This window comes from Pan troglodytes, chromosome 4 (genome assembly GCF_028858775.2).
Source record: "Pan troglodytes isolate AG18354 chromosome 4, NHGRI_mPanTro3-v2.0_pri, whole genome shotgun sequence".
NCBI lineage: Eukaryota > Metazoa > Chordata > Mammalia > Primates > Hominidae > Pan > Pan troglodytes.
The window spans coordinates 174,266,939-174,289,856 of record NC_072402.2 but is presented as its reverse complement, the minus strand read 5'-3'; the positions used below and the strand labels follow the sequence as shown (position 1 = coordinate 174,289,856).

General features: G+C 55.9%; 1 protein-coding gene across 5 annotated transcripts; it reads right to left on the bottom strand.

Annotated features, from left to right (window-relative positions):
• Positions 1-10,826: 10,826 nt before the first annotated feature.
• On the bottom strand, positions 10,827-22,516 carry TSPAN17 (tetraspanin 17). 5 transcript variants are annotated; one of them, XM_518122.8, is made up of 9 exons: positions 22,147-22,516; positions 18,202-18,252; positions 17,968-18,114; positions 16,955-17,125; positions 14,841-14,966; positions 13,746-13,793; positions 13,059-13,175; positions 12,919-12,980; positions 10,827-12,356 (listed from the first exon to the last, which is right to left on the bottom strand). In XM_518122.8, the coding sequence occupies exons 1-9, from the start codon at positions 22,231-22,233 to the stop codon at positions 12,176-12,178; spliced, it is 990 nt and encodes a 329-aa protein (XP_518122.3). In that variant the 5' UTR covers positions 22,234-22,516; the 3' UTR covers positions 10,827-12,175. The 5 variants fall into 5 exon arrangements, with proteins under 5 accessions (XP_518122.3, XP_003311029.1, XP_009448490.1 ...); XM_003310981.6 differs by having other exon boundaries at positions 12,951-12,980; positions 22,147-22,459; XM_009450215.4 differs by having other exon boundaries at positions 13,737-13,793; positions 22,147-22,447.
• Between the last annotated feature and the right edge of the window lie 402 nt (positions 22,517-22,918).

Genomic DNA, 22,918 nt, shown 5'->3' with positions numbered 1-22,918 from the left:
TGTGATATTCAGCAGGCCACCATAGCTCTGCTCCGAGCCCAGCTCCTTATGCATAAAATGAGGCTGCTTTGCAGGGCTACTGCAAGCATTAAGCAAGTAATAAATGTATGTGCTCCTAAGCTGACACTTAGAATGGAAATGAAAACATATGTCCACACATGGATTTGTACACGAAAGTTCACAGCAGCTTTGTTCATAATCACCAAAAACTGGAAAGAACCCAAATGCTCCATCAACTGCTGAGTGAATGGAGAAGCTGGCGTAGCCCCACAATGGAATACTCCTCAGCAACAAAAAGAACAACAGGGATGAATCTCAGCAGCGTCATGCTAAGTGACAGAAACCGGACTCAAAAGGTGGCATCTGTATGACTGCATATATGACCGGCCGGCTGTCATGCCTGGCAGTAATGTTCTGTGACATTCCCGGGAACACTGAATTCACCGGTATGGAAGCATTGCTCCCAGGGAAATGCAGAGTTAGGTTCCTGCGATCCTCTGCTCACAAGATTTTGGTCACCTGACCAATGCATACATTTGTGGCATGTGTTCTTATGTTTAAAGACACCTTATTTAATATAGAGGCTGTTGATCTGTGAGCATGAACTCATGGCCACAGAACTATAACTCATGACTGAGCAAAGCTCATCCAACACATGCATTTTCTCTGTAAGACACATCGCAGCCTTCTAGCATCAAGGAGCACCAGCCAGGGCCTCACTCCGATGCTTGAGGGCCATTTTCAACAGCGAAACCCCCAACAAAAAGTACAAAAATGCGGGAAAGGTGGCCCTGAGTAGACGGGGGAAAGTCGCTCGTTGAGTTTGACCTCCGCAGGAAATGTGTGCATCCACAAACGAAACTTCTCAGTGCTCTGCTGATGTCCAGGAATGATCACAAAAGTGCCACGAGGATTGATCTGGGGGTTACAAATAAATTTTTGCAAGTCATCAACTTCACAAATATGGAATCCGTGAATACTGAGGATTGACTATATGCAAAACTTTAGAGAAAAAAATAGAAATCTAACCCGCAGTGACAGAAAGCAGCTCAATGTTTGTTTGGCAGCAGGGTAGGAGCAGAGATTGACATAGAAGGACCACAGGGCACCTTCTGGGTGATGGAAATGTTCTCTATCTTGGTGGTTACACAGGGGAATAAATTTGTAAAACTCACTGAAATATGCACCTAAAGTGTGGAGACTTCGATGTGTGTAAATTAGACTCAATAAATTGACTTTACAAAAACTCCTTAGCATGATGCCTGATCATTCCTCCACTCCTCTAGGGATCTCGGGATCAGCTCCCTTGGGAGGGGCGCTATGGGACAGAGGAAGAAGCTTGTGCTCCATCTGGAAGTGGTTTGCATCTCGCCCCCACCCCCGAGACAGGGCATGTCTGACCCAGGCCTTCAGCTTCTCCCTTCTTTCCCACTATGTCCATCAGGACTTTCAGTTGAAGATGACAGAAACCCAGCTCGGACCCCCTTAGACAAAACAATGGCTCTGCCATAAGATATGGCTACACCTACAGCTCAAGTGCCATCACCAAGCCAAGGTTGCTCACCTTCTCTGGACTCTATGTTTCTCTGTCAGCCTCACTCTGGGACCACAGGCAGGAAGGTGGTCACCAACAGCTTTTAGAACTCCAAGGGAGGGAGCAGAGCCTCTCTGTCCCAGTGAGGACCCAGGAGCAGGCATCCTTTGTGCCTCTCCACAGCCAAGGCCATGGAATGTGCTGATGTCAGGCTTGGGCCCTATGCCACTCCCTTTGGAGAACAGGAATCAAGGAGGGAGGGATTCTCCCCAAAGGAAAATCTAGGTGCCGCCACCAGAAGCTGGGGGAGAGATGGGGACCAGGCAGATGCAGTAGGTGCCCGACACACAGCTTGCCCTGAGCCGGGGCTACCTTTCCTGAGTGTGTCATAGACACATCAAGAACCCAAACCTGGCAGGGAATAAACGAGAAGTGGGAATTAAACTCAATACTCTAGAACCCCATGGAAAACAGCAGCATATTCTGACGTTCAGTATCCCAGGGCAAAGAGTGAAAAGACTTCCTCTTCTCCCTGCAGCTCCCCCTGGCTGGAAGACACTGCCTGGCTTGTTCCCCCAGCCCCGTGCTCCCACTTCAGAATCCAGGGGCCATTGAGTCCTCTGCCACAGAGACCCCACCGACCCAAACATCATGCCCCTGATTTTGGATCGACACCAATTATTTTGAAAACAATTTTCCTGGCATCCCAAGGGCTCTCTCATTCTTTTCTGGTCTTATCGTGCTTCTATCTTTTTGGCAGGTCCATGACCAATGGAACTTCTTGACGACCGCTGAATATTTCAGACTCTAGCTACTAAAGGATCCATTCTGCTCTGTTACCTTCAAGAACCTTCTTTAAGGATACAATGAATTTTCCTCCAATTTAATAAAATTTATTAGGTATCTGCTTAATTGGAAACAAGAGGACAGAGATGGTTCCTGCCCTTGTCTCCTCCCTGCTAATTTTTATCCTTCTTATTTATTTTCTTGTGTTACTGCATTGGCTAGGACTCTATGACGGTGCTGAATTGTAGCACTGAGTCAGCATCCTTGTCTTGTTCCTGCTGCTAATGTTTCAACATGAAGTATAAAGTTTCTTCCATATGTCTGATATGTGCCCTTTATCAGGTGAAAGAAATTCCCTTTTATTTCTAGTTGCTAAGAAATTGTGATTTTTCTTTTTTTTTAGACAGAGTTTCGCTCTAGTCTCCCAGGCTGGAGTGCAATAGTGTGATCTCGGCTCACTGCAACCTCCGCCTCCCAGGTTCAAGCGATTCTCCTGCCTCAGCCTCCTGAGTAGCTGGGGATTACAGGCATGCGCAATCACGCCCAGCTAATTTTTTTTTTTAAATAGAGGCAGGGTTTCATCATGTTGGCCAGGCTGGTCTTGAACTCCTGACCTCAGGTGATCTACCTGCCTCAGCCTTCCAAAGTGCTGGGATTACAGGCATGAGCCACCACACCTGGCGATTTTTTTTAAATTATAAATTCCTGCTGTAATTTATCAAATGTTTTTTCAAGATCATATTTTACTAGTATCTGTAATCCAAACACCATTCTATTTCTTTCCTCTGTCGAAGGGATGAGTCTGCTGTGGTCCTTTCATGTGAGACCCTCCCCTGGTTTGCCAGCGCCTGTCCCGTGAGAGTCCAGGGCACGCCTCAGCCCACAGGATCTGTGGCAGCAACATCCAACTTGGGTATTTGATAGTGAGGTCAGCACCTATGACAAAAATCAAAAGAACAGTCAAGATCACCCTTGAAAATTGCTTAAATTGCCCATAAAAAACATACGTGGGTTTTAGGTCTCAAGCCCTGAAAGAATTCTAGAGCGTCCCTGCCTGCTGGGCTGGCTGCCTCCTGCTTCAGTACTGAGCTTTATTGTATAACTTTAAGCTCAGGCCGGGCGCCGTGGCTCACGCCTGTAATCCCAGCACTTTGGAAGGCCAAGGTGGGAGGATCGCTGGAGTCCAGCAGTTCGAAATAAGCCTGGGCAACATAGTGAGACCCCATCTCTACTAAAAAAAAAATGAGTCAGGCGTGGTGGCACCTGCTTGTGGTCCCAGCTACTCGAGAGCCTGAGGTGGGAGGATCACTTGAGCCCAGGAGTTTGAGGTTGCAGCGAGCCATGCTCTCACCACTGCACTCAAGCCTGGGCAACAGAGCAAGATCCTGTTGCAAAAAACCAAAAACAAAAACTTTAACACTCATGAATAGGTTTCTTATTTGCTGGGAGCTGGGTTCTCAAGTCAGCCAGAAGTGGGACGAGACAGGTCACTGAGCCATGCATGCAGCAGGGGCCGGATAGCCTCTCCTAGAGTGGCCAGGAAGGCCTCTTTGTGTCCTCTGCATCTGGCCAAGGATGGCCCAGACTCCCAGGGCCTCCCCACTCCCATTTGCAGGCACAGTGATCAGGCAGTGATGGAGTCTTCCCAAGCCTGGCTTCCCTTGGGTCCTCAGGCCGAGTTGAGCCAGACAGGACCTCACTCTCAGCTTTTGTGTATGGTCCACACCACTTAGGAAGGGGGTCCTGCCCACTGACCCCTTAGACCTGGCTCTGGCCTTGACTGTGACTTTCCTTGCTTTAATGCCACCCATTTCTCAGCTCATCTCTTCCTCACAGGCCACACTGCAGCCGCAATGGCCCCTTCTTTTTCCTGAAATGCCCGAGCCCATTCCTACCTCAGGACCTTTGCACTGCCTGTTCCCTTTGCCTGGAATGATTTTTTTCCTCACCACACAGGTTTTAGCCCACATGCTGCCTCCTCAGACAGACGTCCCTGGAAATCTTCTTCAACTAGCACCTCTGTTCCATCACCCTGTCACATAACCGTGTTTACTTTCTTCTGAGCATGTATCATCATCTATGCCCCCCATCCATGGAAGAAGATCTTGACTGTCTTGGCCACTTCATATGGGTACCAGTCCTTGGCACAGTGCCTGGTGCATAGTAAGCACTTGGTGTTTGTTGACTGACTAAACAATGGCATCCTGCCTGCCCCATGCTGCCAGGTTCAGCTCTGGAGTGTCTCCCTCCCTCCCCGACACTGACTCCCCTCCAACACTGCCTGCTTAACCTTGGGGTCCCAATGCTCATAGCCTTCCTGGATGCCACCCCAGAACTCCAGTTCCACTTCCTAGACTGGGCCCTATCCCCACAGCCTACTCCCACCCCCATGAGCAGCTGAATTCCAGAGCTCCCCGCCTCCGCGCCGCATCCCCCTGTCTGATCATCCTGCCCCAGGACCCAGGTTGGCCAGCGGTCGAGGCAGCTGCAGGCGTCCCAGCTGCATGCGGGGCCTGGCTCTGCACATCTCCATCTGCCCACCTCTCCGCCCTGTGTGGGCCACCGGACGACCGTCCCTCGGCGGCACCTCCCGCCCCATTCATCCCCATTAGCCGCTGTCCACACTGGGCCTGAGGGAGATCAATTCCCAGCGCCAGCCACTGAGCCGTGTTAATGAGGATGTAAGCGCCCCTGCAGCTGGGGTGGGTGGGAGGGGCAGGAGGAGCCCAGGACATGGAGCGGGCCATGGGGGATTCCTCATTGAATGCTGGGGGTCAGGCTTCCTCTGGGGATGCTGGAAGATGCCCCCTGTAGGGCGGAGACCTTCTCCCAGCCCTCCCCCAGGAACTGCAGTTTAGCTCAAGCAGAGAAAGAGAGCAGAGGAAGAAACCTGGCTGGGGCTTAGGGACCAAAGGAGCAGGAGCCATGTGGCTTACTGTTGAGCAGAGGGGCCAGGCCAGGTCCTCCTGCCTCCCACCCCTCTGAGCATTTCCTCAGGCCGGTCCCTCCACCAGGAGCACCCTCCTTGCCTCTACCCAACACACCACCGACCTGCAAGACTCCCAGACCACCAGCTCCCTTACCTCACACAGAACCACTCCAGCCCGGGGGCTCCCCCACCCCTTGGAGCTCACTCTGGTAATTCTGACTATGCCAAATCGTACTGATCTGCATGAACACATGCTCAACCTCTCTCATAAGAGCCGTGCAAAGGAGAACCACAAAGAGAAACCATTTTCTTCCAACAGATTGACAAAGATGAACCGGGTGGGTGAATGCAGGGTGGGCTCCGGCTGCTGCCAGCGGGAGGGCAAGGGTTCTGCCCAACGGTATCTGTGGCACCGTAAATCAGTATGACCTCTTCCGAGGGCAATTTGGCAACAGCTATGTGAATTAGAAATGCACCTGCCCTTTAACCTCGCAATTCACTTCCAAACATTTATCCCACAGAGATACAAGTGCCCAGAGATAGAATCCAAGGGTGTTCGCTGCCTAGAAACCTCCTGCATGCCCAAGACGGTGGGCTGAGTCAGTCGGGCAGTGTCCACCCAATGGGGCACTCCTGGCTTCCTCGCCTGTGCAACAAGACCAGCAGGTGCCTGTCCCTTGAATTCTTAGGAGTAGATCAGTTAATATAAATAAAGTGCTCCAAGAAGCATCCAGAACATCGCAAGTATAAATTCTTGCTAACATCGCAAGTATAAATTCTTGCTATTATTATCACTTTGCTGTTGTTGAAAATAACTGAGTAGATCTATACGTACTGACACATCATTATCTCCCAGAAATGCTGGTCAGTGAGAAACACAGACAGGGTGTACGGAGGCCTCCGGTGGGCCATGCGGGTCTGCGGATGTGGCTCTGGCCTGCTTTGTTTCTTAAGGAGCTCGGCTTTCTAAGGCATAGCCCATGTCCAGGGTGGCACAGACAGCACTGGCCACAGTCACTGTCCCTGGGAGGGGAAGGGGACCACAGGACAGGGGAGAGAGGGGATTTGCACTTATCTTTCCATGCAGTGTGTGGTTTTTAGCCACCTGCCTATACTACCTATTTGAACAAATCAATAACTTCTTTTGTTTGTTTGTTTGTTTGTTTTTGAGACAGAGTCTCACTCTGTCGCCCAGGCTGGAGTGCATGATCTCGGCTCACTGCAAGCTCCGCCTCCCAGGTTCACGCCATTCTCCTGCCTCAGCCTCCTGGGTAGCTGGGACTACAGGCACCCGCCACCACGCCTGGCTAATTTTTTCGTATTTTTAGTAGAGATGGGGTTTCACCGTGTTAGCCAGGATGGTCTCGATCTCCTGACCTCATGATCCACCCGCCTCAGCCTCCCAAAGTGCTCGGATTACAGGTGTGAGCCACCGCACCCAGCAAATCAATCACTTTTAAAGCCTGGTGATGTACCTATCTGTGTCTCCCCCGGAAGGTGAGGCCCTGGGGCGCAGGGACTGTGTTGGAGTCACTAATGAATTCCAGGTGCCCAGCACTACCCGGGGCACAATGTTACTTGGTGAACACTGGCTGATGGCAAGCTGGCTGGATTCCACATGGTCCTGCTGGAGGGGACTGCACCCACCCTAAGCATGATTCCAGGGAGGTTCCCACAGATTGAGAGTGGGACAGACTGGAGCAGCCTGGGAAGGGGCTGGTGGAGGAAAGCAGCTCTCTGGCGAGAAGGCAGACCTAGAGAGCTAATTCCCAGACAGGATGATCCCAGGAAGCAGGACCCAGGTGTGCAGGTGCAGCCAGGCCTCCAGCACCCAAGGCAGCCTCTAGTCAAAGGCTGGATGCTTGGGCCAGAGCAGAGGCCCCTCTCTTTGCAGGGTACTGACGTCCCTATCTCTCCACATAGCTGCCAAGGGGGCCAGGGAGGCATTACTGTGGCAACAGCCTAGGCAGGGCTGGGGGTTCCTTTGTGACTTTCCCACCTCTGATGGGCTAACGCCCAGACCCACCAGACCTGTGGTAATGCTGCCCATCAAGCCAACGCCTGGGCTGAGGAGCAAAAATCAGGCCCCTAGGCCTGAGCAGGGACCTGCCAGGGCTACCTCCATCATCAGCCCTGATTTGAGGCTACCCTCCCATGTCCCTCGTCCTCCTGCCCAGTGAAGCAGGAGGTCTTGGCCATGCCTTGTACCAATATGCCTTAGCGTGGGAAGGGCCCCAAAGTGGGCACAGCCTGACAGTCCTCATGCATCGGGTAGAAAGGAAAAGCATGGCTCGCCCCTGCTGGGAGGTACCCCTGCAGTCATGACACGAACCGGCTGAATGCACAGGCTTTTTTTTTTTTTTTTTTGAGATGGAGTCTTGCTCTGTCGCCCAGGCTGGAGTGCCATGGTGTGATCTTGGCTCACTGCAACCTTCACCTCCCAGGCTCAAGCGATTCTCCTGCCTCAGCCTCCAGAATAGCTGCGGTTACAGCCGCCCATCACCACGCCTGGCTAATTTTTTTTTTTTTTTTTTTTTTTTTGTATTTTTAGTAGAGATAGGGTTTCACCATATCTCTATGGTGAGACCATGGTCTCGAACTCCTGACCTCAGGTGATCCACCTGCCTCAGCCTCCCAAAGTGCTGGGATTACAGGCGTGAGCCACTGTGCCCAGCCAATTTTCTAAGTAGAATGGGTTCCTATTTTACTTGTGCTGTCAAAAATGTGTTACAGTTAAAATGAAAGGTCTTTGCTCCATCTGGCATTCACAGCAAGGCCCGCTCTGACTGCCCCATTTAGTGCCAGGCCTGCCCCTGCCTCACCCCTGCTTGGTCCGCTGTGTCCCCACTCGCAGCAGGGCAGGCTCACGCGATGATGTTCACTGTGTACCGTCTCCTTCCTTCCTTCCTGGACCCAGGTCTGCAAACTCCAGCCGCGAGGTGGATCCCACCCGCTAGTTGTGTTTATAGAGCTCAAGAGCCAAAAATGCTTTTCTGTTGTTTAATAGCTGAAAATCAAAAGGAGGATGATATTCACGACCCATGAAAATCACACGAGGTTCGCCGTCAGCGTCCACAAGTACGATGTGATGGGGACACCCCACACGCGACTGCTTAGCCCCACCCGGAGCTGCTTTCCACCATGAAGGCAGAGTCAAGGGGAGCACGGCCCAACAGCCTAGCGGATTTAAGTAGGTTGATGCAAAAGTAGTTGAGGTTTTTGCCATTATATTTGACCTTTGGCAGACAAAGCCGACTGCTTCCTGGCCTGGGCTGTGAGTTCCACGAGGTGGGGCCTTTGTTTTGTCCCTCACGTAAGTGCCCGCGGCAGTGCCTGGCAGCGACGGGGTGCTCCGCTGCCCTGGCTGAATGAGTGAATGGAGGTGTAGGTTGTGGAGCACATTGCGTCATCCTCCTAGAGAGAGTGACGCTCACCCCTTTCTCCAGCTCTATCGGGCGGACACCACCACCCACCCAGCCCAGCAAGTGGGCTTGGGCCCTGTAAGCACTGAGAGAGGCACCCGTGGGCAGGCAGCATCATTTGCTCCACTCCCCAGAGAAGACAGGGCAGAGGGTGGTAAGGCCTGGATTTGGCACCAGCGGGGTGGGCCCAGGGTCTCGGAACGATGGCATGGGCTTGCTTGGCCCTAGGGGTCGCCCCAATGACTCTACACAGAGCTCCTTCCGCGAGCTGAGCCGGCTGAGCTGCGTGGGCGGCACTTTGGCGCCCTCTGGTGGTAACTGGGAGTGGCTACTACCAAGGCATCTGTGGCCTTAGCCTCCCCAGAAGGAGCTCCTGCCCGTCCTCTCCAGCCCATATGACCACCTCACCCAGAGATAAAGGAGCTCGCCAGCCTGGGTGCTCTCTGTCCCTCCAGCTCTCTCTGTAGGGTATCTTGGTGTCACAAGATGTCCTCCCACCAAGCTGACCAGGGAGCTGCTGGCAGCCTCTCCTGTGGTTAGACAGGGGACTCCCAGGCTGCCAGTGTGCACCTGTCTCTACCAGTATGCACCTGTCTCTACCAGTGTGCATCTCATCCTAACAGACGGTGGAAAGTGACCTTGGTCCCAAGGCCCAGGGACCCTCCTAGAGGGATGGACAGTCTTACAAGCTCCCTTGTGTTTTTGCATATCTGAAGAAGCTGCATCATCTGTGGGTAAGAGCCCCTTGGTGCAAAGAACTGCTCTAAGTTCTACTAGGGGGACAGGAAACGTGTCTGTAGCCAGCCCAAGACCCCACTTAGCAGTGATCATCACGTCCTTGTCACCACGTATACATTGCACATTAGCAACTCTTCCTTGTCTGCCTCCAACAAGATACTGGGCTCCGGGAAGGCAGGGGCAGGTCTGAGCTGCCTCAGTAACCCCAGCCTCTAGCTAGGGCCTACCTAAGTGAATGGCAGTGGATAGCTGAGTGACTCGATGGAGGATGAAGATGGATGGATGGATGGAGGGATGGGTGGGTGGATGAGTGAATGGATGGAGGAAGGGTGGGTGGGTGACTGGATGAATGGATGGGTGGGTGGGTGGATGAATGGATGGATGAAGAGTGGGTGGATGGATAGATAAGTGAATGTGTGGATGCATGGGTAGGTGGGAGGGTGGGTGAGTGGATGGATGAGTGAATAGATGGATAGATGAGTGAACATGTGAATGAATGGGCGAGTAGGTGGATACGTGGATGGATGGATGGATGGATGGATGGATGGATGGATGGATGGATGGATGGACATGTAAATGAATGGGCAGGTGGGTGGAGGGTGGGTGAGTGGATGATTGATGGATGGATGAGTGAACGTGTGGATGGATGGGTGGGTGGGTGAGCGGATGGATGGATAGATGGTGAATGTGGGTGGATGGATGAAAGAATGGATATCCAGTAGCAGAACTGAGCTTTGGAGAACTCCATGTTCCCAGCCAGGGCCTCAACCACTCCTACTCATCACTCCCATCCCATCTCTTCAATCTTGTTTCCAAACATATCTTGGTTACACCACTTCCTTGTGCTTATGCCGTTTGCCCCTCCCCACTCCCACCTCTCCAGCCACCCCAGGCTCCCTCACATGGAGCCCACGCTGGCTTCCAGGCCTCTACAGAAGCTGGTACCAAAACCTAGAACATCGTTCCCCCAGAGCAGCCCAGAGATGGTGCCCCTCCACTCGCCTTCTCCCAGGCCCCCCTGCAGTCACTCCTGCTTTCTTCATAGTATGTATTACTAACAAAAATGCTGGCCAGCTTGCTTTCCATGTCTTCCCCACAAGAATGCAGCACACAGGCAAGACCTTGCCCTTCTCTGTATCTCCACCCCTGAGTTGATGTTCAACTCACACTTGGGGGATGAATGTACCGCCCTTATTTTGAGTACAGAGGTTTTACCCAAATATATCAGACACACAGGACAGGTGTGGTGCAAAACTCCAGCAAGAGGGTCAGATTGGTGTGCCTCCTCCCAGCTGTGCGCTCCAGGCAACCTCCCTCCCCTCTCGGAGTCCATTTCCTCATCAGGAAAAGAAATTCCACCGCACAGGGTGTTCTGTGGTTTGAGGGATAAAATGAAAGCGAAAATGCAAGACACATGCACAATGCTGCCAGCTGCATTTATTGTAGCATGTACAAACCACTCACAGCCAGCGCCTGTCAGGGGCCCAGGACACTGGCCAGCGGGGCCAAGGAGCCACATTGCTGGGCACATGCCCCATACCCTGGCCACCCGGCAGCAGTGCCCAGCATCCCTCAATGACAGAGCAGCCAGGACTCCAGCGGTGACTGTCCCAGAGGGACCTACAGGGGCATGGGGCCAAAGCTGGGTCCTGCACCTTGTTTGGCCTGCAGACTTGATTTCTGAATTAATTTCTGCCAACAACTTAAAAAATCAGGACATCTCACATACAAATCTGTATTTCTTGCTTCTCCAGATTTCTGTCATTAGGCCTGCATTCCCACACCAGAGCAATTAGCTACACCTGAATATGGCAGCGGCCACTGTCAGACGGGGACCCGTGCTCTGCCCCCCATCCCCACCGCACTCTCTTGGTCTCAAGGAAAGTGGCTGTTACCGACTAGATTGTGCGAACTTTCTCTCATCACGATGTCTTTGTCTCCAGCAACAGTGGGAAAGTCAAAGTGAAGCAGGCTCCCAACTCAAGGGCCTGTTTCATCCATTTATACAACATACGTGGCCCCAGGGGCATCGGAGTTTGAGATCTCTGGACGAGCCCAGGGAGGGGGCGGCAGGATCACTCCACACACACCCCTTCACATAGCTGATGAGGCGGAGCCGAGGGCAGCAGCCAGCCTTCCCAAGCCTGAGCCAGTTGGCTCTGAGAAATTCCCAAACTCTCCGAACCCCAGAGCGCTAGTAGGCAGGCACAGGCTCTACTAGAGTGAGGTTGCGGGAGGAAGCCAGACCCAGGGAGTGTGGGGCTGGCGTGCCCTCTAGTGCCCATCAGGCAGCTCTGCAGCCACGGCGAAGATGACTCCTAGGAGTCAACCATCCAGATCCCCCAAACAGGCTCCCGCCAGTCCCATGGCTTCCAGCTACTTCTTTTGCAAAATTGTCCTGACCCCCATCCCACCCCTCAGACCCTCTCCTGGGCACTCTACTCCCACCGCAGTCCCCAGCAAGGCCGCCCTTCCCAGGCTGCACCCTCTTCAAAGCGGGGTCCAGCCTCCCCATCCTTCAGGTCCCCGTGTTTCACTCCAGATTGGCCCGCAGCGGCCTCGAGGTGCAGGGAATAACCCTGCAGAGGTGGGAGGCCAGCTCCTAGTGTACAAGGGTCAGGCGGCACTTAGGTGAGTAGAACGGGCCAGCTGGGGCCCTTGGTGACTGGGGAGGCAGTGTCCCAGGTAATGTTGCCACTGAAGAGCCGGCGTAGCCAGGTGGTCATTCTTCAAGAGAAGCTGTGGATCTGGACTTTTATGTGAAATCTACCAATTTTTAAAGGTTGGCTCAGGGTATAAACCACCCAGGCCAAAGAAAACATGTCGGCTGGGTGGGGCTGGGCCAGGGGCCCCAATCAGAGAGTTCTGCTGAGGCCCCGCCGTGGACAGGACCTCGGAAATGGTGGGCGTAAGCCAGTGGTTTTCAAAGTCATCATTCCATTTGCTCCTGAGAGGCAAGCAAGAGAAAGAAAATTCTTGGACCCATTTCAGAGTCTGGGACACTGAGGCTGAGGTGGGTTCCTGGCAGGCTCAAAGTTACAGCTCATAGAAAAGAGTGCTCTGAAGCTGTGTGAGGCAGTGGCTCAGGCAACGCGCCCCATACAGCTACGCACAGAAAAGTGCGTCCCAGCATTGGGGGGCAGGGAACGGGGGGGGACCCTCCACACAGCACCTCCCACCCCACTTGGCCTGGACCCTCTGAGCTGCGCCCTTCCTAGTCCCCTGGAGAGCCCACCACCCCAAATGTAGCCGAGACGGTGGCTCCCTGTGCACACGTGTGCCTGCATGTGTGTGTACACACGCATACGGGACAAGAGGCCCAGGCGGAGGCACAGCAACTTTCTCCGTGGGTGGACAGCACAGCGGTTCAGGCGAACCCCTCAAGGCTCAGTCCCAGCAGGAACGTCTCCTGCAGCCTTGCCCGTCACGAGTATAGTAGGAGGGTCCTGGGGGGCCCCCCAGAGGCCTGGGTAGGCCAGGCATGTGGCCATGGCCTCTGGCGGCCTCACCAGTTGGCTTTCACTGCCTTGATGTCACTCACGAGGTTCTGGGCCAGGCAGATGCCAAAGATCTGTAAGACAGAGGACAGGTGAGGGGAGAGTGAGGGCGGCCCCGGCAAGGGGAGGGGCACGTGGGGCCACAAGGGTACCTGGAGGAGGGCGATGCCCATGAAGACTCCCGCCACCACAATCAGGTTGTCCTGCAGCCACTTCTCAAACTGGCCCACGCAGCCTTTGGTGTGGATGAAGCCCTGCTGCTCCAGCTCCTGGGGACATGCAGGCACCAGGCTCAGCCTACCTGCCCTTCAGGCCGGCTCCCACCCTCCCAGCCTGCCAAGCTCACGCCCACCCCAGGGTCTAAACCTGCAGCACCTGCTCCCCACAGTCCCTCCACAAAGCCGGATCCTTCTCATGGGGTCTCAGCACAGATGCACGCCCCCTCCTGCCTGCCCAGCTTCTCTCCTATCACCTCCCTTATTTTCTTCCAAGCTCTCAGCTGAGACTGTCACATGGCTGTTCATATTGCTTTCTCTAAGGGCTTACCGTCTTTCTCCCTCCACTCCTCCAGAGCCGACTGTCTCATGAGCACCAAATCTCTGGCCTCTAGGGCAAAGCCGGGCACCCCAAGGGTGCTCCACAGAGCAGAACTGAGCAAACCCACATCTGCCCAGGCCCAGGGGTCTACTCCCCCTCCGCTGCCTGGGTGTCTGGCTGGTTCCTGGGACTCAGCACCCTCTCCCCAAAGAATCCCTGAGGCCTTCCAGAGGAGGTTATAGACACTCTCATTCCCACCCCAGTACCCCCACCTGCCCCAGCCCGGTTCCTACCCCTCTCACCAGTTTGAGCCGGACGTCGTAGCCACACTGGGTGTTGAGGACATCCTCCTGAGGGGAGACAGGCCAGTTAGTGACTTGGTGAGGACGCATCCCATGGGGTCCACGGTACCTGGGCAGTGCGGTGGCTTTTCCTTCTCAGAGGACGCAGACGGGCCCATGGATTCTGCCGTGTCCACCAGTCTTAAGTGAGCCTCTCTGAGGCCCATGTGCTTTTTTTTTTTTTTTTTTTTTTTGAGACAGGGTCTCACTCCATTGCCCAGGCTGGAGTGCAGTGGCACGATCATAGCTCACTGCAGCTTCGACCTCCTGGCCTCAAGTGATCCTCCCACCTCAGCCTCGCCAGTAGCTAGGACCACAGGAGTGTACCACCATGCCCGTCTAATTTTTTTTTTTTTTTTGTAGACACGAGGTCTCACTGTGCCGCCCCAGCTGGTCTCAAACTCTTGGACTCAAATGATCCTCCCATGAGCCACCACACCTGGCCCCACGTGCCTCTTTCCCAGACGCTGGAATGCGTGGCTGCAATCGCCAACCTGGACCTGCCTCCGTTCAGGAATCCTGCCTGCTGGTGTGTTATAAGAATGGGGAGAAACCTGGCCCTTGGCATCCCAGATGGACTATGACTGAAGAAACATCATCAGGAGAGGTTTCTGCCCTGAAGAAAGTCGTAAAGGGACAGAGGTCCCCACTCCCTGCTACCCTGCAACGGTGGCCCAGTGGGGTGCTGGCTGGCAATGACCCAGGCAACCCCCGTCACATACAACCATAACTGAGAGTGACAGCCTGGCCAACCTTCAAGCTGGCCAGGAGCAGACAATGGCTGCGGCTGTGTTTATGTAGATGTATAGGGTGCAGGGAGGCCTCCAGGCCAGTCCCCATCCCTGTGCCCCAGGGTCCTGCTGTTTCCATCTCACTACGATAAAAAAGACAGGTCTTGCCGCGCCCCAACAGGCCTCAGTGCCACCCATGTAAAATGACGTCCCCCAGCATCCACGCCCCCAGAGCGGGGCAGAGCGGAGCGGGGCCCTGTGGGAGGTTTCTCCAGAGTCTGTGCACTGGAAAGTCCCTTACCTCTCCTCCCCCAGCCCCACTCACCGCAGGGTCCCTGACGCAGCAGGAGAAGGGCACCCCGCAGCGCTCCCGGCTGGGGTTCAAGTCAGTGCAGTTGAAGTAGATATTGAGGTTCCAGTCATTGGGGCCTCGGGCTCCACAGCAAGACCACTGTGGGGGCAGGGGAGAGCCCCAGGTGAGCCAGACCCACCCCAGGAGCCTCACCCTGTTTGGGAACAAGCCCAGGCTGCAGGAATACAGGGCTGTCTGGGACAGGGCTGGGACAGCCAAGTGGGTGGCCACCTCCCCACCCCCACAGGCCTGGGCCCAACCTCCAGGCTGGTGGAGGCAGAGGGGTGCAAGGGAGGGGACACTGAGCTCCCCGTTCCCCGACCCAAGAGAGGCTAGAAAAAGGGAGGGAGTGGGACAAGGATACTGGTTCAACGACTGTGGCCTCCTCCAGACTACCTGAGAGGCAGGCGCTGGGCCAAGCCCTGTGGCAGCAGAGACCGCTGGGCCCCATGTCTGCAGCAGGCCTCCCACAGTTGCCCCAGAGGTTCTACAAAGCCCTCCTCTCTTCAGTGCAGGGACAGGAGGCGAATCCTGCCACCCCCATAGCCATCCCACCCCATTTCCTCCATGCCGGCTGGCATCATCCCACACCCCATCACCCCCACCCAGAACACCCTAAGCTGTCCCCTAGGCAGGAGCAATGGCGAGTTTGGGATCTGCCGTGAACCATGGTCTTGTGGGGCACACGGGTGCACACAGCCCTCACTGAGCAGCAGCACAGGGGCTGGAGAGTAGCCCATAGGGCTGGGGGAGCTCAAGCTCAGCAGCAGACACAGGCAGGCCCCATGGCCGAGCCAGAGAACTGGAGGAGTCAGGCCTGCCACATGCCCTGCATGTGCTGGTCCCAGGGCAGGGCTCAGCCTCCACCTGCCTCCTGGCACCTGCTCAGCGCCAGCTGCTCCTGCTACAGAACACTCTCCCTTCTCTTCCTTCTCCTCCTTTGGGAGGCTTCAAGCTCTCCACGCAGAGGCCTTCCCATTCTCCACCCTTCATTTTGACTCTTACCACAATGTACAATTTTGCATACACACGTATGTACATGCACACATTTGTTTGTTCTGCTTGTTCACCATCTGTCTCTTCCCGACTGCCAGCCCTGAGAGGACAGGTCCTCTCAGACAGCTTTCTTCCCCGCCGAATCCCCAGGGCCTGGCTCTGGGTCCGGCATATGGTAGGCCCTTAACAATCCTGTGCTGAATGAATGAATGAACGGCATCATAACTGCCTGGCTATGTCTGCCTCTGCCCTGGGTTGAGAGCTGCTTGAAGCAGGCACCAGCTCTGCTTCACCTCTGGATCCAGAGCTGACTCTTGGTGGTGAATGGTGCCAAGGGCCTGTCGCCGTGTGTGGGTGTGATCGGGTGTGACTCATGTGTGACTGTGGGACCATGTGTAGGTGTAGGTGTGATCAAGTGTGCCTGCGAGTGTGTGACTGGGTGTGGGTGTGACTGTGGGTGACAGTGTGTGACTGTGTGTTTGTGGTTAGGGGTGAGTGGGTGAGATGGTGCAGGTGGGAGGCAGATAGGGTTTCGGGAACTCTTCTCTGGCTGCTCTTCACTGGGGTTAAGTTTGCAAGTTTGAGGGCAGACCTTCCATCAGGGGTCTAAACTCTAATATGCACAGAGGCCAAACATAGTATAAATGAGAGATAAGGGCTGACAGATATAATAAAATACAGAGTGTTGGGAACAATGGCAAACAGAGAGCCTCTGTACCAGTGAAGGGGCGGCAGCAACATAGCTGCAGCCGATACCGTGGGCCCAAGGTTTAGCAGAAGTAGAAATCTATATTTTATGTCACATTTCCTCCGTTCTCCCGTGTGTCGTAGGCCCTGGCCTGGGAGCTGCTAGTGTGGAGCCCGTGCCCTCTGTTTCCCAAGGCCGTGGCCCTATGGCACTAGGCAAATGGGGACCCATAAGGATCAGCAGGGGCTGGCTCTCCTCGGACGAGGACACTCCTGGGTCTCTCTCCTGGGGCCCGCTAGCCCAGGTGGGTAAGGAGATGGTCCCATCACAGGGAACTTGTTCCCTCATTTGTCTGCCAGGAAGGCGCCTCCTACAGGTGTCCCAGGCTGGACACTGGACTCACGTATTCCTGAGCAAAGTCAATGAGGTTCTGGAGGTCAATGTCGTCCCGGTAGGCCTTGACGTTGTTGTTGATGAAGAGGTTGAGCTGGTCTCGAATCCAGTCCTTGAAGACAAAGGCCAGGATCCCTGTTGCCAGCTCCAGGAAGAAGATGAGACCGAGGAACACGGAGAACTGGGGTTGGGCATACAGACAGTAGGGGTTGGAAACGCAGGGCTCTGGTGACCTCCCAGAGCTTGGGTGTGCCACAGGGAAGGGCTCCATCCCTACCTCCACCAAGACCCAGAGGCGCCCAGAGCCCCCATCTTCTATTATTTTAGTATTGTTATATGATGGTAAAAGGCATCTGTTGTTACCTACCCATCCAATTCCCTTTGTCTGGTAATCACACCCTGCTGTCTCTGAAAAACCATCCTCCATGCAAACCTTTAGTTTCCAAGGTTCGGATGGAGACACCTCCCCAAACCCACCAGTCCCAGATACAGGACTGGCAAGTGCCTAAAGTCCACCAATCAGAGCACTGCCTCCCTCGGCCTCCAGGGATTGGTCCAGAGGCAGCCAATCAGAGCCAAGGAAATGCAATTAAAGCACTTTGGGAAAACGGTTGGGAAGAGAGCTCTCAGCCTCCAGCAGGAGTTCCTGGGAGGGCATGGGGAAGCCGGCTCTGTTCCTGAGCCTCCTGCCACCTGGGAATGGAGCCAAACGGGGGGAGCCCGAGAAACAGGGAGAAACCAGGCCAAGTGAAACTGTGGCAGCCCCTGGATCAAAATGCACCGGCAGCCAGCACACCCCTGGACTTTTCTTATTTGAGTCAATAAATATTTTATGCTTGGGCCACCACGTCTCGGTCACTTACCATACCACAGAAAGGATCCTAGTAAATATAGACAACATGAATCTAACGATGACGATTATAGCATAATAATAAAGCTACCCATCATTAAGCTCCAACTGTATTGCAAGAACTGGATGGGAGGAGATGGGGGTTCCCAGGGGATCTTGAGGGCAGCACTCACAAACTTGAGCAGGAAGGTGTTCTCCCGGAGGGCCCCGATGCAGCCAGCAAAGCCCAGCACCGACATGACGCCTCCAACTACCACAAACAGCCACACGGGGTCAAGGCCTCCCAGATCTGTCAGCGCTGAGATGTTGGAGAGAACACCCTGTGCCGGGCAGCAGAGGCAGGTGTGGGGAGCTGACCTTCCCACCACCTCGTCCCACACCAGCTCCACGCCCGCCCGCTGCCTTACCTTCTCACCCCAGGCCCAGAGGCCGATAGCCAGGAACAGGGCTCCCAGCACCTGCAAGGGCAGCAACAAAGAGCTCAGGGCTGGGAGCAGCCCCAGGACCCTCCCCCGTCATCCTTCCCCGGTAGCCAGGGCCTTTCCAGCAGAGAGAGGAAGAGGCACAAGGGCTATGAACGGGATCCGGGGTCCTTTCCATCTTCCCAAGAACACATCCCAGTGCTTCTTCCCCACAGGACACAGCCTGGAGGACTGAACCCTCTCCTAGCCTTGGGATGGACATCAGGGGCCCCTTCCTGGAACTCCAAACTGGAGCAGACGGTGGCCGAGACACTCCTGCCAAGCAGCAATAGCAGCTGTGTCAGCGGGGGTAGTGACGGTGCCAGTATACTGAGCCTCTACACCTGACCGAAGCTGGTGCTGGGGTTCCAGGCTCCTAGCCTCCTTTCTGCACCCTGCCAAGTCCAGCTCTCCTGCTGCCCTAAAGCCGTGTGACTGCGGCCCCACCCTCAACACTCCTCCCCAGCCCAGCCCCATCCTACCCCTTTAACCTCCGCCTGCCAGACTCAGTTTCCATGGTTCACGACCAGACACCCCTGAATGACAGGAATCTCAATCATCCCTAGCAGGATCCACCTAGGATCTGGCCTGTGCCAGTGGCTTTGCCCCATGGCCACAGCTCTGCCTGGGCCTTCAGAACACCAGCTAGACTCCCCACCGGGGCAGTCCAAGTGCCTCTCCTCCATCCTCAGCTTTCCCACCTTCCTGCCTCAATTCGCTACTGGGAAGAGCCCTGGATGTCCAGGCTGGTCACTCTCACACCTGACCCTGGGCAGGTCCCTGGGCGTGCAGTCTCAGAGGGGGAAAGGCTGTCATACCCAAGCCCAGGGCCATGACCCCACCTCCTGCGACCTCCCCACCCACCTGCTTTATCTGCAGGCTCCTTCCCCTCAGCACATAGCCACGGCCAAGGCCTTTATCACCTTCCCTTCCCTGACCGTGGGCTCCCCACACTGCTCTATTCTTTCTCTGGAAACATCTTCCCTTCCCTCCTGCCTGCTGGGTCTGCTGATGTGAAACCAAACATCACTTCTCCTGCCTCCTCCCACTTGGCCTGCCCTTGGCCTTCAGACAGGGGACTGAGTGCCACTTTCTCCTTCCTGAACCCCACCTCAGTTAACTCAACCCCATTCCTCCCGGAGCTCCTTCCCAAGATGCTCCGCCTTCACCTGCCCCGGGGATTGGTCCAGAGGCAGCCAATCAGAGCCAAGGAAATACAATTAAAGCACTTTGGGGAAACAGCTGGGAAGTGAGCTCTCAGCCTCCAGCAGGAGTTCCTGGAGGGCTGTGTTCCTGGAGGGACCACCTGTGGCTGGTCCCACGGCCTCCAGCCTCAGCCTTCTGCCGTTCTTCCTCCTCACGCTCGTCTTCCATCCCATCATGACGCTGGCATCTCCCGATCCCCACCCAGACCTCATGCTGGTCCCGCACCCCTACGTCCACCCGCCTGCAGCAAACACCTCCACGACCCACCGGCACTGATCCCCGCCATGCCGGGGTTTCGCTGGTGAATAGGACAGACTCGACCCTCACGGAGCTTACACTCCAGCAGGGGAGATGGACAGTGAGTGAGCAGACAAGGAAACTTCAGATGCAAACAGACCCCTTGACAAATATCGAGCGGGGCGACGAGATGGGGGATGCTGGGGTTGGAAGCCAGCTTTAGAGAGGGCAGAAGGGAGGGTGGGGGCATTTCAGCTGAGGTTTGAATGATGAAAAGAGCAAGAGGGAAAAGCCTATTCCAGGAGGAGGGTAGGGCACAGGCAGAGGCCCTGACACAAGACCACGTCTAGTTCTAGGAACAAACTGAAGGGCGGACAGCCCGGCCCCGCGGGGCCCTGAAGGCCGACAGTACTCTAGGAGCAGTAAGAAACCACGAGCAGGATGGCCGGGCGTGGTGGCTCACGCCTGTAATCCCAGCACTTTGGGAGGCCAAGGCAGGTGGATCACCTGAGGTCAGGAGTTTGAGACCAGCCTGACCAACATGAAGAAACCCCATCTCTACTAAAAATACAAAATTAGCCAGGCGTGGTGGCACACACCTATAGTCCCAGCTACTTGGGAGGCTGAGGCAGGAGAATCGCTTGAACCTGGGAGATGGAGGTTGCAGTGAACCGAGATCGTGCCATTGCACTCCAGCCTGGGCAATAAGAGCAAAACTCTGCCTCAAAAAAAAAAAAAAAAGAAAAAAGGAAACCACAAGCAGTTTCCAAGCAGAACAACACCAGGGTCTGCCTGACATTAAACATGAAAACCTCTGTGCCTGTTTCACAAGCAGCCTCCCTTAGGCCACCTTAACCCAAACCTGAAATCCTCCCTCCAGCTCCCAAGTGACCCAGCCCAGTCAATTCAGCCTCTTGACTTTCCCAGCAGCCTTCCTCACCTTTCCCACCTCACCATCCCAGCTTTGCCCCAGCCCTGCCCCCGTTCCAAACCTCCAGGCCCTGCCCCTCATCCACCCTCCACACAGCAGCCAGGCAAGTGGTCTCCAGAACAGAAGCCAGATCAGACCCATCACCGGAAGCCCTCGCTTCTCCATGCCACCTTAACATAACACCCCACGCTCCGCCCCAGCAACAAACCCGGGTCTCTCACGCCTGCTCCCCCTCGGTATTCGAGGTTACTTCTGCTCACAGCTCTGCCTCACCTCCACCCTCTGCCCACTAAGCCGTCACCTTGGCTCTGTACTTTCTGGCTGTGTGACCCTAGGTAAGTGACTTAATTTCTCTGTGTCTATTCCTTCAGTTTCCCCATCTGTAAAATGTAGATAATAAGGCAGTTGTGAGAATACAACAAATTGAACTCATTGTATCTGCCTAACAGCCCTCACAGGCAGATTCTTTATCGTCGTCTCCCAGGCAGGCAAGCTGAGGCCTGGAGAGGAGAGGTGACTTGCCCAAGGTGTCCCAGCCAGGCCCTCTGACTTCCTTGCCAGTGCTCCCACACACTGCCCACACCCTCAAGAGCCTAGTGCTGCAGTGCAAGGACACCCACCACACCAGTGAGCTCGGTGACACGTGGGTAGGGGGCAGTGCCACTGAGTCTTGCTGAACACAAGGGAAAGGGCCTGGCATCTTGACCCAAGGCCTCAGGAGCAGAGACTGCAGAGGGCCACGGCTTTGGAGAGATGGGAAAAATGACCTGGCAGGGCCCAGGGGGACAGATGCCACCCTGGGAGGGGCACTAGTAGCTCCCTTCCCCGGTAGGGGCAGCCCCACCCAGGAGCCTCAGCTTGTCAGCTGTGGAATGTTGAATTCTGTTCCCCAAGGCCAGCTCCCAGGCTCTCAACTGGGGAGATCCCCTCCCAGCCGCCAAGGACTCGCCATTGTCCCTCCCTGCCCCTCCTGGCAGGTCAGCCTCCTTGTGCGGGACTGGGGTGGGGAGAAGACTGTGACCCACCCCACTTTGCAGGAGCCTAAGGTGAGGCACCTGACCCAGGTACTACTGGAAGGGAAAGGAGGCCAGGGAAGGGGCCTGGCGGCTCCCTTCACGCCAGAATCTCCTTATCGGCTAAACCAGGGGTGGGGCTTGGCGTGCATCCCACATCCCAGGGTAGGAAGGAGGGCTGCGCGAGAGGGGCAACCTGCACCTAGCACGCCCCTGGGGTCTTCAAGGAAACACCTTCCCTTTCTCCACCAGGCCTCGGGATTACTCAGGGAGACTCCCTACCCCAACCCCGACCCCACGCTGTCGCTAGGACCCGCCCCCAGCAATCCGGGCCTCTGTAGCTACCTCGGGTGGTCCTGGAAGTGGGCGTGGGTGTGGCAGAAATGGGGGGATGGTCCCGAGCTCCAAACTCTTGGGGCAGGGAGTAGTCTCCCCATGCAAAAGACTGAATCTCCCTCTCCCACCACCCCCCAGCACAGGGCAAGGCGCAGACCCCGCGCTCACCCAGAAGACAATGTTGAAGCCAAACAGGAAGTATTTCCCGCAGCAGCCGACCTCGGGTTCCTGGAAATGCTGGTGCTTGCCGGGCATGGTGAGCGGCCACCCGCCGGCCCGGAAACCGGAGCCGGGAGCCAGGCCCAGCGCCCCGCGGGCCGCCCTGGGCTAGAGCCGCCCGGGGCCTAGCCGGGCGGCTGCGGCTTCATGGCCTCGGCCACACAGAGCGCCGGTCGGGCCCCGCCCGCCCCTCAGGGACCGCCCTCAGCATCCAGACCTCCTTGCCCGAAGCCCTGCTGTCCCCGCCTCTGGACCTGTCCCCGCCTCTGGACCGGGCCCCGCCTCTGGACCGGGCCCCGCCTCTGGACAGGGCCCCGCCTCTGGACCGGGCCCCGCCCCCACAGCCCTCAGTCCCTTTGGAGTCCCGCCTCCTGACCTGGCTCCGCCCCCATAGCCCAACTCAGTCCCGCCTGAGCCCCGCCTCTGGACCTGGCTCCGCTTCCCGAGCTCCGCCCCCACAGCCTGATTCGGACCTCCTCGCAGCCCCGCCTTCGGCCAGGCCCCGCCCCCGCGCAGGCCGCCGCCGCGTTTCCCAGCGTCCTGCAGACGCGCCTGGGACGCCGGCTGATGGCGCCGGAGGCCGCCGGGGTGTAGAAGCCTTGCTTCCCCTGCTGGGTACCAGCGCCATCCCAATCCCCAGCCTGCTGTTGGAGCCCATCCCAGGGGAAGGTTAACTGCTGCTCTGGCAGGCGAATGGGGAAGCTGGTCCGGATTGAGTTTT